This window comes from Halyomorpha halys, unplaced genomic scaffold (genome assembly GCF_000696795.3).
Source record: "Halyomorpha halys isolate HHAL.00 unplaced genomic scaffold, Hhal_1.1 Scaffold422.1, whole genome shotgun sequence".
Classification (NCBI taxonomy): Eukaryota; Metazoa; Arthropoda; class Insecta; order Hemiptera; family Pentatomidae; genus Halyomorpha; species Halyomorpha halys.
In genome coordinates this window covers 357,194-372,645 of record NW_027111899.1, presented here as the reverse complement: position 1 = coordinate 372,645, position 15,452 = coordinate 357,194, and the positions used below count along the sequence as shown (strand labels likewise).

The window sequence follows — 15,452 nt, the reverse complement described above, 5'->3', positions numbered from 1 at the left end:
CATAAAACAAAATGGCGGTCGGGCACACTTAGTCTCTGGTGGCAGTCACGTGACTTATAAACAAAATGGCGATCGGGTACACCCAGTCTCTGCCAAACCCGTAAGTCTCTCCAACAGCATAAAACAAAATGGTGGTCAGGAACACTCAGCCCCTTCCAAACCCGTAAGTTACATGATCAATATTGCGCTGAACTAAAAGAAAAAGGTCGTGAGACCCTCATAATAAAATGGTGGTGATCAAACACAAAATGGCGGTCGGGTACACCCAGCCTCTGCCGAACCCGTAAGTCTCAAACAGCATAAAACAAAATGGCGGTCGGGCACACTTAGTCTCTGGTGGCAGTCCGTGACTTAAAAACAAAATGGCAGTCGGGTACACCCAGCCTCTGCAGAACCCGTAAGTCTCTCAAACAACATAAATCAAAATGGCGGTCGGGCACACTTAGTCTCTGGTGGCAGTCACATGACTTATAAACAAAATAGCGGTCGGGTACACCCAGCCTCTGCCGAACCCGTAAGTCTCTCAAACAACATAAAACAAAATGGCGGTCGGGCACACTTAGTCTCTGGTGGCAGTCACGTGACTTATAAACAAAATGGCGATCGGGTACACTCAGCCCCTGCCAAACCCGTAAGTTACATGACCAATATTGCGCTGAACTAAAAGAAAAAGGTCGTGAGACCCTCATAATGAAATGGTGGCGATCAAAAACAAAATGGCGACCGAGTACACTCAGCCTTTGCCAAACCCTGGTCTCTCAAACAGCAGATAAACAAGATGGCGGTTGAACACACTCAGCCCATGGTGTCAGCCACATGACTTAAAAGAGGGCGTGGCTTGTATTAACATTTGAAATGGTTAATTATTTTTAAAAAACTAGAAAGTATTGTTATTATTATAACATAATAAGGTATTATTATAACCATTTTTTTACCCCTTTCAAAATTGATTTTGGGAGATCATTTATTTTAACATTGTGACCACTAGGGGTCTCATGGAAAACCATTAAAAAGCTTTTTAAGCTTTTAAGTTTTTTAACCATAACGACTATATCGTCTCCCACATATGCCACTAATAATCTATGTATGCAATTAGATGATACATGAATGTTTTGTGGGTTTATTAACTGAATTACTGACTAGAAAGTTATTGTGTATCACCACATTTTCTATAAATTTAGTCTAATTAATTCTATTTAGTCTTTTATTTATGATTTTATGTGTTATTTAGAAATAATCTAAACCAATGTAAAAAAAAGAAATATTTTTGTAAATAAAAAAAAAAAAAATTCAACATGTTAAAAATGTTATTGGAAGTGTGTAAAATAAAAAAATACATAAGTAAATAAATGGATATACTTCAAAAAATAAATTTGAATTAAACAATGTAAAATGTTAATTTGTTCGGTTTAATTTGTAGATTACCATGACTGAATGTTTTGGTGATGTACTAACCTCCAGTTACATCCTTAAAAGTAAAACATTTCATTTTGGTACAGCTCTGATCGGACATGAAGATGATGAAAGGTATAATTTTTCTTTTTTAAATTCTGTACATTTATGCAGTTAATTAGTATTCATAAAAAGCCTTGAAACAGAATATTTATATAATGTGGGTATAAACTGACAAAAATAATATTCAAATAAAAAAACTAAATGAAGAATTTTAATTCAGCTCTCTTATTCCGTATGTGATCCCTCCTAGTTCGGTCTGCCACTCTCTGTAGGTATCTCATTTCCATTGCAGTAACTAGTGGTACCAAGCTTTCACTTCCGTAAAAGGGTAGGTAGGTATACAGCCGTGAAGATAAGTACTTTAACATTCTTCTCTACCTCCCTCTTCCCTATAACTGTGTCGCAGAAGAGGTAATATATTGCATTTGTCTTTTTTATCCTATTGAATATCTCTTGGTCTACCTTTCGATTCCTGCTGATCACTGTTCCTAAGTAAGTGTATTCGTCTACCATTTCTATTGGTTCACATTTGCAAAGTATTTCAATGTTTTCCTGTTCCTGGCCTATATGGATTATTTTGCTTTTCCTGACATTTATGGTCATTTCCTTTCTTTCCAGCTCAGCTTCCCATTCAGTTGCAGCTTGTTGGTCCTCGTTAGTGTCTGCTATAAGGACAATGTCATCCTGAAATACCATTACCTGAGCCAGGATTGTCCTCATACTCCACTTGCCAATAGTAGTGCGAGCTGTTCTCCGTTTGCACATTTTCAGGATTTCATCCATATAAATGATGAACAGGAGGGGGCTCAAACTATCTCCTTGCTGTACTCCTTTCTCAATTGCAAAGGTATCGGACTCACTTCCATTAATCCTTACTATTCCCTTGGAATCGTGATAGGTCAACTTTATAGCTTCTACCAATCCTTTCAGGATGCTTTTTCCAGAAAGAGTATTCCACAGTTCTTATCTAGGGAATAAATCAAAGGCAGCCTTGAGATCTATAAATGCCAAGAAGATATTCTTTTCTCGTTCCCACGATTTATCAATCATTGTTCTGAGAGAAAATATATGATCCTGGGTATGGTGTTGAGGCCTGAAAGCAGCCTGTTCCTCTTATATGTCGTTCTCCAATAGCTTACTCAGCTTCTTTTCTAATATTGAGATATAGAGGTTGTACACAACCTAGGATAGATAGGTCAATAGTTCTCACATTCATTGGCATTGCACTTTTTGTGAATCGAGACAATTACACTGTACTCCCATTCCTTAGGGATAGCTTTTTCAGTAAGTAACTTCTGAAAAAGTCACTGCAATGCTTTCAATATTTCTGTTCCACCATATTTGATGAATTCAGGAATGATGTTATCTCTTCCTGCTGCTTTCCCGAGTCTTAACCTCTCCACCTCTTCCTCCCATAACACTTCATCATATTCTCCCCATATACTTTCTCTAATAATTCTCTCCTTGGCATCTCCAGAAAAAACCTATCTGTAGTAGTATCTCCACCTTTCAAAAATACCCTGGTCCCTGGTAATCAATCTGCCTCCCTCATCCTTTACATTTCATATTGGTTTGTTTGTTTTTCTTTCATTGCCTTAATCTTTTTCCAGAAAACTTTGGTGTTTTTATGATAGTTACTCAGCAGAGTTCAATCAAAGTCCTCCCTGCTCTTTCTTTTTGCCACCCTCACTAGCTTGGATTTGTTTCTCCTTCTTACATACAGTGCCCGATTGGATGGAGTCCTGTGCCTATGGTCCTCCTTCCATGCTGCCTTCTTTGTTGCCACTGATTCCTTCATCCTATCATTCCACCACTTAGATCTTTTACGTGTAGATGAAATATTGGTTTTCCCGCAAGTAGAAGTAGTGGCCTCCAGTATGGCTTTCTTTATTCCTGACCATATTGTATCTACACTTCCATCCATGCTGTCCTGGAGTTTTGAATCCGATAGATTTGAGTATTCCGCTCTTTTTTCAGGTTCCTGGAGCTTGATAGCATTGATTTTCTGGTAGCTTCCTAGGTGTTTCTTCTTAGGGGGAAGAATTTGAGTATCTCCGACTAACAGGAGGTGATCTGAGCCAATTTCTGCACTCCTAATCACTTTAATTTCAGTAAATAGCTTTTTTATCCTTCAACTATAGATGTAGTAATCGATTACACTATTTACTTTCCTTTCTTCAGCCAAAAAATTATTTTATGAATTTGTTTGTGTGGAAAGAATGAATTACCAATGAGTAAATCATAGTCAACACATAAATCAATTATTCATTGCCCATTTCTATTCTTGGTGCGCCCAACTCCATGTTCTCCCATAACTCCATGTTCTTTGACGTTGTCACACCCAATCCTAGCATTAAAGTCACCATAATGATTACTTATCTGTTCTTGTCCTAACTTTTAATAATTTCCCTTTCTAACTCAACATAAAACTTTATCCGAAGCAATAGCTTCTTTGGTGGGGGCATATGAGTGAGTGTATGACACCTGAATAATGACTACTTTTCCTATAGATAATTCCAGGTTTTCCGTAATTATTCTAGTAGATGCTGGATCCCAATTTTCTATTTTTGCAAAGCTGCTATCCCTCATAATCATCCCAACACCTTCCTTCGCCCTTATTCCTGCAGGAACACCAGAATAGATGAGGATATCCAAATTAATCTCTCCATGGCCTTTTTTCCTCATTTCACTAATGCCTAGTAGATCTATCCTATGAGACTTCATCTCCTCCACCAATTCCACCTCCTTTCCAGTCAATATTTTAATATTCCATGTTCCGTATCTTATGTCCTTGAGCACTGTGTTGTAACCGATGGGTTTGTCCAAGTTCGGGGCAATTTAAGACTCTCTTAATCCTATATACTCAACTACGGGTGATTAGCCCAGTTGAAGAGGCACCATATCCTCGGTACAACTGACCTCCCAAATATTTATATATCCCCTAGGGATTGGGGGTGGCCGGGTTATACCCCTGATCACTGGGTACCTGTTGGTCCACAGGTCTTTATTCATAATATTCAGACCACCCCTCCTAAGAAGGATCTGCCATCTGCCATCCAGGAGATGCACTCCCAGTGGACAGATTCCACCGAGAGAGAATTCATTCAAATTACGTAATTTTCTTGAAACACAACATAATTCATCTAATAGTCTGCGCATGCATCAGCCTATATTAGAACACTTGTTGATCGTCTGTCAAGAACTATTTAAACTGTGAACTGTTGTAGTTTTGTACAAAAGAACTGTGTGGACAGTTAAATTAACAACTTAGCTTGAAGAAAAAGTAAATACGGTGAGTTATCACCTGTTTATTAAAGAGTATAGTGTAGTGTAAATAGACTCAAGGTACAGCTGAGTAGTCAAGAGCCCACCAGTAATCCAGTGCTGTTGTTGCTATTATCGAAGGAGGATTTGTGTCATTTAGGTATCAAAAATTATGCATATATACACCAGCCTAATTTTTTTTTTTTTTCAACCAGAAATGAATTCTCTTATATCTCATACATCTCATACATGGAAGTTACACCCACCCCTAGAGAAACCAAGCCCCACAAATATTTATTAAAAATATAAATAATTTTTTACTTTTACACCAAAAATAAAATAAAATAGGGGACACAGGAAAATATATATGTCAAACCCGCACTAATAATTCAAAATTAATAACTATCACCCCTTAAAGGTTTAGAAAAATTATTAAATATCTGTCTAAAACTAAGGCAGATTATCATACCTACCAACTGCACTAGGAAAGAGAGTCCAGAGTTGTAATAAGGTGACTGCATCCATCAGCATTTTATAAAAGAAGACAAAGATTAAGCCGGATTACAAATAGCACTCTTCTTCTTAGATTTAGAGAATATACCCAGGGTCGAGAAGATATATGAGGTTATTCGCCTTTATTATACTAATATAACTGTTGAAAAACCCTATGTAAAAAGGGAAATAGTGCAATGCCTTCATTGCCAAGCTTATGACCACCAACACAATCTCAGGGCCTGCCAAAAATATAATCTTAAACTCAAATTTCCCAACCCCAACCTCACCCCTCCACCAAGTCCTCCTGCATCTCATCTAATAATTCCAATGATTTGACAATCCTACTGACATAATGCCTCTCCAAATTCAAATTATTAGTTACTCCCCTGATATCACTTATGACAAATCTAATATTCCACTTCATCCCTCCCTTGAAAAATCCTTAAATGACTCCCATCAAAGCTATATCCATTCTCCTTTGGAACGTCAATGGTGTTAAAAATCACACCAACAAATTAACAGCTTTATTACTTGACAAAAATGTCGACATGGCACTAATTACTGAAACTCCACTAACTAGTAAACAGATTTTTAAAATACCACAGCAGCTAACTTACCATGGTGACCATCTTGACGGTAGAGCATATGCTGGTACTGCTGTTGTACATCAGTATCTTTCCCATCATCCACTACCATTGCCTACTCATGATTTCCTACAAGTAACTGCCATAGTAATAAAGATGTTTTCCTTTCCAGTCATACTTACTTTAGCAGCTTCTTACTCTCTGAACCAATCCATCTCTAATTCCTAATTCAGCTCTCCTCTCAATTCCTTGGAACATCATTTCATTTTAGGAAGAGACAACACCAAGCATCAGCCACAAATTTTCGTGAACATACTTTGCTATCTGTGGTCAATTCCTGATGCTTTACCATTTTTACCCCCAACTCCCCTACTTACAGACCAACTGATCCTAACTGTAATCCTGATATCCTTGATTTCTTTATCCTCAATGGTCTAGGTCTCCTCAACTATTCCATTACATGCCTTGATAACTTTATTCTGATCATAGTCCATGAATCTTAAATGTTTCACTAGTTCCTATTCCTAAACCTCATCTATCACTGCTACTTTATACCATATAGGTTGTCAAATGTTGACATTGTCAACATTGATATAGTTATTTATGCTGACAATTTCCAACTATATTTTTCCTTTATGACTTACATCTTATTATCAGCCACGAAAAAACTCCTAAAGAACTTGAGTTGAAGAAGTCATTGGACTGCAGATAACAAACTGTAGTTGAATGTGGAGAAAAGCAAGCAAAAGGCTCAAATCCTCTCTTTATAACTATACCTCATATTCCAGTCCTGTTCCTTAACAATGATCTGATAAAGTTCTGTCTAATCATCAGAACCTTGGAATCATGTCTATTTACTGTTCATGGCAACAGTCATTATTTTTAATGTTTTATTTTTCTATTGATGTAAAATCTCACTACAGCATATACTTTAATATATTACTCGCATAGTGTATACTATACTTTTACTTTCCCATTATTATTATTTTTTGAATGTATTTAGAAGATTTTTTTATTGTTATTGTTTTTAAATTTATTTCTTTGTTTCTTAAACTCATTTTTATTGTTTTTAATATTATTTTAAGAGATTTAAATAATCCTGGAATAAATCAAAAAATTATTTATCTAATACATATGTCTATTCTAATCCCAATTTCAGGTTATTCCAGGTTAAAAGTTTTTTAAAATTAAAAAATACTTCAGCAATTCCTGTAAAGTTGACAGTTAGTATAATAGAAGAAAATTTTGAAACAGGAAATGTTACAGAAGAGGATTTAAATGATAAAAATGATTTGGAATTGGTTAAAGAGTTCTTAAAGAAAAATAAGATAATGGAGCAGCAACATAGAGTCATGGTTGCTCTGAATTCGATTAAAAGTGATGTTAAAACTCCTATAGAAATAATGAATAATAATATTTTAGAATTGTATTCATCACCTGTTTTTAGTTTGGAAACTCCTAATATTGAAATTGATGTAAGATTGGTTAAACTTTTTTTTTTTAAATTAAGAAGTATGTTCAATGCATATTAATCTCTTTTTTTTATAAATAATAATGATGATAAATACCAAACTGAGGGGTTTAATGCCTATACCACATTCAAATACTTCCACCACTGGTTCAAATACCAATTCTTATCTTCCATCACTGGTCTCCCTAAAAACCCAAATTGGTCTCAGCTCAGTTCTCCCATCTTAGTCACGTCCTGCCCCTTGGATATTTTTCTCTTAGATTTGTGTCAGTTATCTTCCTAATGTACTACTCTTCATACAATCCAACCAAAAAAATTTTTTTTAAATTTTAATCAACACTTTTCAATTACTTCAATAATTATAGGTGCTACAGGAAGGTTTTACAAACCTATTTTAATTGTGGTTGGCAAAATTCCCCTTTCAACAAATTTTTCTTAGGGCTAAATATTCTATTTTTAAAAACATCGAGGCTTCATTATTTTTTCAATGTAAATGGGTACATTTTGCAACTTACATGAAAATTATAGTATAATAATTAATTGGAAATATATGTATTTGTTTGAAATATAAAATATCATAGCATTTTGACAATATTTATTTTTCAATCTTCATTTTTAGTACACCAAGGTGGTACAGTGGGTAAAGTATCTGCTCCTGTTCTAACCTCTTTTCTAATGTTTTTTATAAGACATAAGAGTTTCTAGGGAGAATAGCACTTAAACAATACTGCCTAACGCCACCAGATTCCTGACACATCTGAGTCATGTGAAAACCGACTTCTTTTTGCTTTCTCTGTGAATCAATCAAGCTGTTATAATTCTTATATAGCATTAGTGTAATTTTATTTTTTAATTCAAATTAAGATATTTTTTTGTTTATAGCTTCCCTTTTTTTTCTATATACTGTTTATATATGTATCCATTTGTGTGTTTTTTATGTACTATTTATATATATTTATTCATTTGTGTGTATATATGTATGAGTCATTTATAAAACTTTGATCTACTATCTGAATTTTTTATGAACCTGTTTCTTATAAAGTAAAGTGGATGGTGAAATAATGATGTGTCATTTAATTTTCAATTTTTTTTTCTTTAGGCTGGTGAAGAAAAAAAATTTACTATCTCAGCATGTCCTTCTCTGGAGGGTTTGTATTCATGTAGATATTTATTTTCTATTGAAAACAATCCCAAAGTTTACTCTTTAAAGGTATTGTTTAAAGTTTTTTTTTATTCCACTATTAATCTATTTTTTTATATTGGGCCTGTTTTTTTTACTTGCAGATTGTACACCTTAACTAGTCTGACCTACCTCTGTTTATCAGTGTTATATTTGTTAAATTATTCATCCACAAAACTTTTTTGAATCAACAAGTCCATTCAGGGTTTTTCATAAAGATTACTGGCAGTCTACTACACACTTAATGACCTGCTTCTCATGACTGTTCAGCTTTTTTATTTTATTTGATTAATGAGTTGTCGAAAGAAATAATCAGTCATTTCTCTTTCTGCACAATATTTTTTTTAAGCCCTGATTTCAGATCACTTCTATTATGATTTGGGTGGCTTTTCTTTGTCACTTATCAATTTGTCCTACTCTATCAGATTCAAAGTCTCATAACAGTTAAATTAAAAAAGATGAAATATTGTTCACAGCATTTCCAAGGCTATTGGTTATAGTTGAAATAGTCAACAAAAAATTAATAATTATCACAACATTAATATTATTTTTTTTTTTTTGTAAACCACAACAACCCACGAAGGGTCAGGGATTCAGTACTTTGTGTATAGTTATCAATTAGTCAATTAGTGAGATGCTAAAGTAGGACATAAGGATGTACAGCCCAGTTTTATTATATACAATACAATATATGTACGTATTTGTTTGATTAGGTCAACATTTGCTCATATTATATTTCACTTTAGGCACTTTGCTCCGGAACTTTACCAAATGTTGTTTTTAACCCTACTGAATTACTCTTTGAAGATGTGATTATTTATCGACAAATTTCTCGACAATTTTCTTTGACAAATAAATGTGCCTTACCACTTAATTGGGAAATAGTAAATGCTGAGTCAATCCACCCAAAGGTGATTGTATTGTAATCAACATGAATGTTTAATTCTTGAATACCATTTTATTTAAGTAGTATTTAAAAATTACCCTTTGTTGGAGAATCACCTATATAACTTTTTCTATTAAAATAGGTATCTCTGAGCAGAACACATGGTACCTTGAAGCCTGACTCTTTAGAAGTAGTCTATTTAACTTTCCACCCAACAGAAATTCTGGAAATTCGTGAGCAGCTTGTAATTCAAGTATGTAAATATATATATGTTGTAATATCCTATTTTTCGATAAATAGTTGTTTTTTATGTAGAGTGGTTTTAGTTACATTTTATTTTATGTATCAACGTTAATATTAGTTGATTTTCTTTTATTAAACCAAAAAATAAGCTCACCAATTTCATCATTCTGAAGCTATGGAAGTATTTACATCGTGAATCATTTTGAGTAAATTAGAGCAGTTGTGCTACAAACGATGTTTTTGCATCTAAAATGGAACAATGATGAAAGGATACGGGGGAAGATTGGTGGAGGACTTTTAGTTAAGTTGCCTTTGTCTACTGTCTTAGTAGCATCTTTAGAACGAAGACATCAAGAACCATCATTCATCAAAGAAGCAAATATAATGGGTTAGTTTGCTCTACCTAGGATTTAATCATTTTGTAAAAGTAGCCATTAATTTAGTTAAGTGTCATTGTCATTGTGTTCTGATTGTCTGGAAAACCCTCCTTGGGATAAGAGTCAATAATATTATATATAATTATGAGAGATAGTTGACCGTGGATGATAAATGAGGAGAAGATGGTTGGGGGTGTGGTCAATGAAACACAAATAAGTATGACTAACTTATTTTAATGTGCCGACGTTCTGGCTAGAGTTTCTAGCCTTCTTCAGGGCTAAAAACAAAACAAGATAACAACCACAGTAAGTATAGAAAAATAAAAAAATATAAAAGAAAGTATAAACAAAATAATTTTACACATACAATGAATAGTTTTACAAAATAGAATTAATAAAATTAAGTGATGAGAGAAGCGGGAAATAAAATGTAGACATAGGTAATTGAAAAAGCGGGTACAATAACTTACTTAAGGAAATGAAATAAAATTAAAGTTATATAATGCAAAGAAGTATAAACATATTAGTTATTATTAATTTAAAATTTAAGTATGAAAAGAAAATGAAAATTGAGAGGAAGAAAATATATGTAACAATAATAGATGATAAAGAGGCAAATTATAATTTGCTTATAATTTATAATTTGCCTTAATAATATATTTTTTGTAATATATATTTCTGGCTCATATTTCCTTCTCCTCCATCCTCAGATGCTTTATGTTCTTTGCTGCCAGTCGCTTACCTGCCATGCAGCACTCTTTTGAGAGCAGCATTAGATTGACAATTTTATCACGAAGCAGAGACAGGAGAAGAATACACGCTCCACACTCCTGTTACTGCTGAGCACATTGGGTATTCTGCTGTATTTTCCAATTTAAGTATATGTTGGTTGACTTAATGGCCACATATCCTGTAAGCAGTTGGGTGAGGTAATAGTCAACCTCCCCACTTTTCTTGTCTAGAGTTTATATGAGAAATAAACTTCTGGATTCAGCATCCATTTGACAACTTATTCCAGTATCTCTGCCATTTTGCTTCTTACTCGTTTCTTCCTTTGGTCCTAGGAATGCATAAGATCTTGCCACCTCTCTTCAGGATTCAGTTCTATTGCTGGCATCAGCTACCGCATATTCTGCTTCATATGAATGTGGATTGAATTGAACATTGTAGCTGTACAAACATGCTGATCGCCCTGAGGGTTGTTCGATGATAGACAAATATGATTGGTCTTTTATAAGCTAGTGTATCCAGGGTCTGATTCCATATTTTGGCTGCAGCAGGAGATATGGAAAAACATATGCAGCTTCAATATCGACAATCATGTGTCTGTGCGTTTGTTCATCTGAGTTTCTTTAAAGCACTGATGAAATCCAATTAATTAATCTGTGTATACATCATGCTATGAGATTATTTAATTATTAGCAATGAATTTAATTAGAAAAGCATCAAGTTAAGGCTAGGGGAGTATGACTTCTGGTAGAACTAGAAATCTTGTTATTTCTTTGATTTTTGTTTACTTTCAGGAATTCAATGCACATTAGCTTTTTGTTTTCTATTGAAACCGATTAGTTTTCTGTTGAAATATTGAACTGAGTCCTTTGGTAATGAAAGTTAATTTTATGTTATTAAAGCCTCGAACTGTGCTTCTATTCTTGTGTGGTAAAAGGATTTTATAAATTTATTGAGAAAAATAGATAAAATTAAAAATAAGAAAAAAGTAGTGGATTTATCCATTAATAAGCAAAGTTGACAATTCTTTTCTAGCTATCTTCCTCCCACAGATTATTCTTCAGGTTCTTATCATAGTATTGTGAGTATAAATAGTTCATATATTTTTTCAATTTTATTTATAATGATCATATAAATTCATAAAGTTCCATTATTATCATAGTGCCAATAAAAAACTACAAGTGAACCTGACCAGTTCAAATTTAAGTGAACTCCAGAGAACTTGTAAAAATCAACAATGCGTGTCATCCCCTTCTAAACCACATGCTCCATCTTAACTATTGATAACTAAATCCTATCAGAAGAAAAGTGTAACATATTTCAATTTTATATATTAGGAGAAGATGGTTGTGGGCGCGGTTTGTAATCATTTATTGAGCAACAACAGAACAGAAAATATAAATAAACAGAATGATACAAGTAAATAATTATACAGAATGATTAATTGTATTAATTTTCATTCTGTATAATGATTTACTTGTGTCATTCTGTTTATATTTTCTCTTTTTATTTATTTATTTTTTTTGCATTCATTGGTCGTTATCTTGCTCTTTGTTCTTAGCCCTGATAAAGGTTAGAAACTCTGACTGAAATGTTAGCAGTATTAAATAAGTTCTTCCAACTTATTTGTGTTATTTACTGACTACACCCCCAACCATCTTCTCATATATATCATCTAGGGTCAACTATCTTATCACTACAGGCACTACTACTTATTCTCATTGATTATACATTAATCATATGTATATACAGAGGGTGATTACATTAAGGCTAAATGTACCGCTTCATGGGACCCACCAGAATTTACTTTTCTATTTACTCCTGAATGGATGGTCCGATTTCGGATCTGTAAAGTGCATTTTGTGTTTTTTGATAATAGAAGTTACTGAAATCATGTTTAAAAAACACCAATCCAATAATAAAGAAAATACGATGCAAAAATATGAGTTAACGATAAATTTTTAAATATGTGGCCTTATAGGCACTTGAAGAACCGTTCACTGAAACCAATGAGACATTCCGTGAAATTATGGCATTTATACAGCGACCGTAAAGAGAAAATTACGTTTTTGTTTACAAATGGAAAGAAACGGTTTGAGGTGGTTACCGGCTGGAACGATAAGGCAACACAAGGCTGCTAAAACTACCTTTTTCATAGCTAAATTTGAGAACAGTCAAAATAAATTTGTATTGGTATTTAGCTATTATTTATTTCTACACTAATATTGAAAATAATTTGCATTAATTTTTTGTAGGCACTATCTAATTAGTATTAATAATTACTATTCGTATTTCCTGAGTCGGGAGATTTTAGCCTATTGTTTGCTTTTACTTTTTTAATATTTTTTATTTAAATGTTTTAAATTTTTTGAAATTATCCACAACTATTGTTTGTTTCGTATTTTCAAAAAATAAGTTATAGACGAACAAATTAATAATTCTTTAAATTTATTATAAATAGAAACGTTTTAGAATAAATCTTAGAAGTACAAATATTTTTCCAACTAAGTTACTTGTCTCCTCTATTTGGAGAAATAATGAAAAGAAAGGGACACAACAATGAAACCCTTATTTCATAATAACAACCCTTATTTGACTATAGAAAATATCAAAAATGCGTGGAAATACATAGATCAAGCAGACAAACATTACGACTCACAGAGTATCAACGCCTAGAGAAGTGGGGGTAAGCTGCCTCCTCTAGTCTAGCAATTACAAATCTCGCGGCTTTAGTCCTCAATCGTATTTTTCTCTTTACGATCATCCTATGCAACCGAAAATGAATCTGTTTGCGCAGACTTGTTTTATTTGCTTGTGGTCAAGTGCCTATAAGCTCAATTTTTTTGATTTACGAATAATAACAAAGATAATTTTTTTAAATCCCAAAATAATTATAACAAAAATTAACGAACCAATTTCAGTAACTTCTATGGGGTTCTAGATGGTAAATCTGCTTACAAATGGGAAATTTATTACTATGTATTCAATTGAAAAGAAAAGTAAATTTACCCCGAAAGTGCTGCCATCTCTTGAAAAAAAAGTTTACTAAAAATCAGTACATTTAACCTTAAGAAAATTAATGCTTGTATTAAACTTTATTACTATTAATTTTTTTGTATCAGCATTACAGCACTTACTATGTGCTTATAGGGAAGAGAGGTTTATTGATTTTTCTTTGTGTAGATTTTTGATGAAAAAGTTAAAGGGAATTATCTGCTGGAACACAAGTATGCTATAAATCTGAGATCTTACGATGTTTTTACTGAAGTATGCTTTGAAAAGTCTAGTGGAAACTCTATTAATTTAAATAATGTAATTGTTTTTGAAAAGATTATTGAAGAATTTGGTATAAAAAATAGAGGACGTAATGATATTTTAGTGAAGTATGTATATTTTTTTTACATAATTCTTATGATAAAATATTTTTTATGATATAATGGCTAAGTTATACAGTATTTAATTATACATTGATTGAGTTGTTGAGGTGAAAAGAGACTTCCTTTAGAATATTATCAATACTCTATATTTACTTGTTCAATGTTTTGGGATGTTTTCCCATGTTCTTTTACTTTTATTCCTTTTGTGATTTTATCGTAATAGTTACATACAATTTTTTTTTTAAATTATATAACTGTGAAGACAATGTTTTTAAAAAGAACTGGATATATTTGACTACAAGGAATAAGTACTAGAACATAGGGAAACTCCCCGAAACGTTGTACAAGTCAATATAGAGTATTAATAATATTCCTAAGGAAGTCTCTTTTCATCCCAATATATAAAGAATAAACAACTTACTTGGAAATAAAATCAAGAATAGTGTTTAATTACTTTTGCTGAATTTTAAATAATAAATTTTTAACATTTTTCAGTGAATGAGGTGTGGTCTTGTTTGATTTGACAATATATGGTTTGTTTAGATATAAGTGTTACGGTTTTCTCAGTTATTCATATATAGGTCAATACTTTTAAGTTTTAATTTCAGTCCAGATCTTGAATCTTGATTTTGTAAAATTAACTCCACCAATGTTTTATTATATCAATAAGTCTTTGAATATTGTATAATTACTGGAAATTGTTATTATTCTAAGTATTAAATTGAAATTGGTTTTTATTTCAGAATGGCATTAAATAAAGGCAGCAGGTACCTGAAAAATCAAGTTAAAGTTGATTTGAAAGATGGTTATGCTCTAATTACTCCCCAAGTTTTTTTTCCGTCTGAGGTAATTACACTACATGATCCTTTTACTTCAATTACTTTTTAAGCAATCACTTATTTCATACAAAACGTTCATTAATCTATTCTAATTCAAATATGTTCTTCAGTATCTTTTTTATCATTTATTTTATTTATATTTTATTATTTAGTTAAAATAAAGTTTTTGAATAATTTTTTGGATAAAATAAAATATTTGAATCTGCTCAACATGGCTGCGATTCAACGGATTTTTAGAAGGACTCATGCCACCATCTTGGCTTTGTTTTGAATAATGTATTTATTATAGACGATGAAAATTGGTTAGCTTGCTGTTTACATCAGACCTGCTCGTGCTATACTTCAGGTATCCCGAGTGTATTTTACGATGATAATTAAAATTAACTTTAGTGTGGAAAAGGGGAGCTGAAAATTGTGAGACTTTTCTGGCTATTAACATGCATTTATTTCTAAAGTTAATTCCCTGTAAGGGCAATTTCAGTTACTGTGTTAGTCTAAATTAGCTTCATTATATAAGATGATTACAGAACATCTCTTCTCATAGAACTAATG

At 32.6% G+C, this 15,452-nt stretch overlaps 1 protein-coding gene across 1 annotated transcript in view; it reads left to right on the top strand.

Annotated features, from left to right (window-relative positions):
* The window catches only part of LOC106682535 (hydrocephalus-inducing protein), a gene marked incomplete at its 3' end in the record, with an annotated part of 227,440 nt that overhangs the window by 135,369 nt on the left and 76,619 nt on the right, over positions 1–15,452 (top strand). Inside the window, 7 exon segments of the mRNA XM_067049812.1 lie at positions 1,421–1,527; positions 6,958–7,273; positions 8,369–8,479; positions 9,196–9,360; positions 9,478–9,588; positions 13,868–14,067; positions 14,805–14,907. Coding sequence (XP_066905913.1) covers positions 1,421–1,527; positions 6,958–7,273; positions 8,369–8,479; positions 9,196–9,360; positions 9,478–9,588; positions 13,868–14,067; positions 14,805–14,907 — 1,113 coding nt within the window.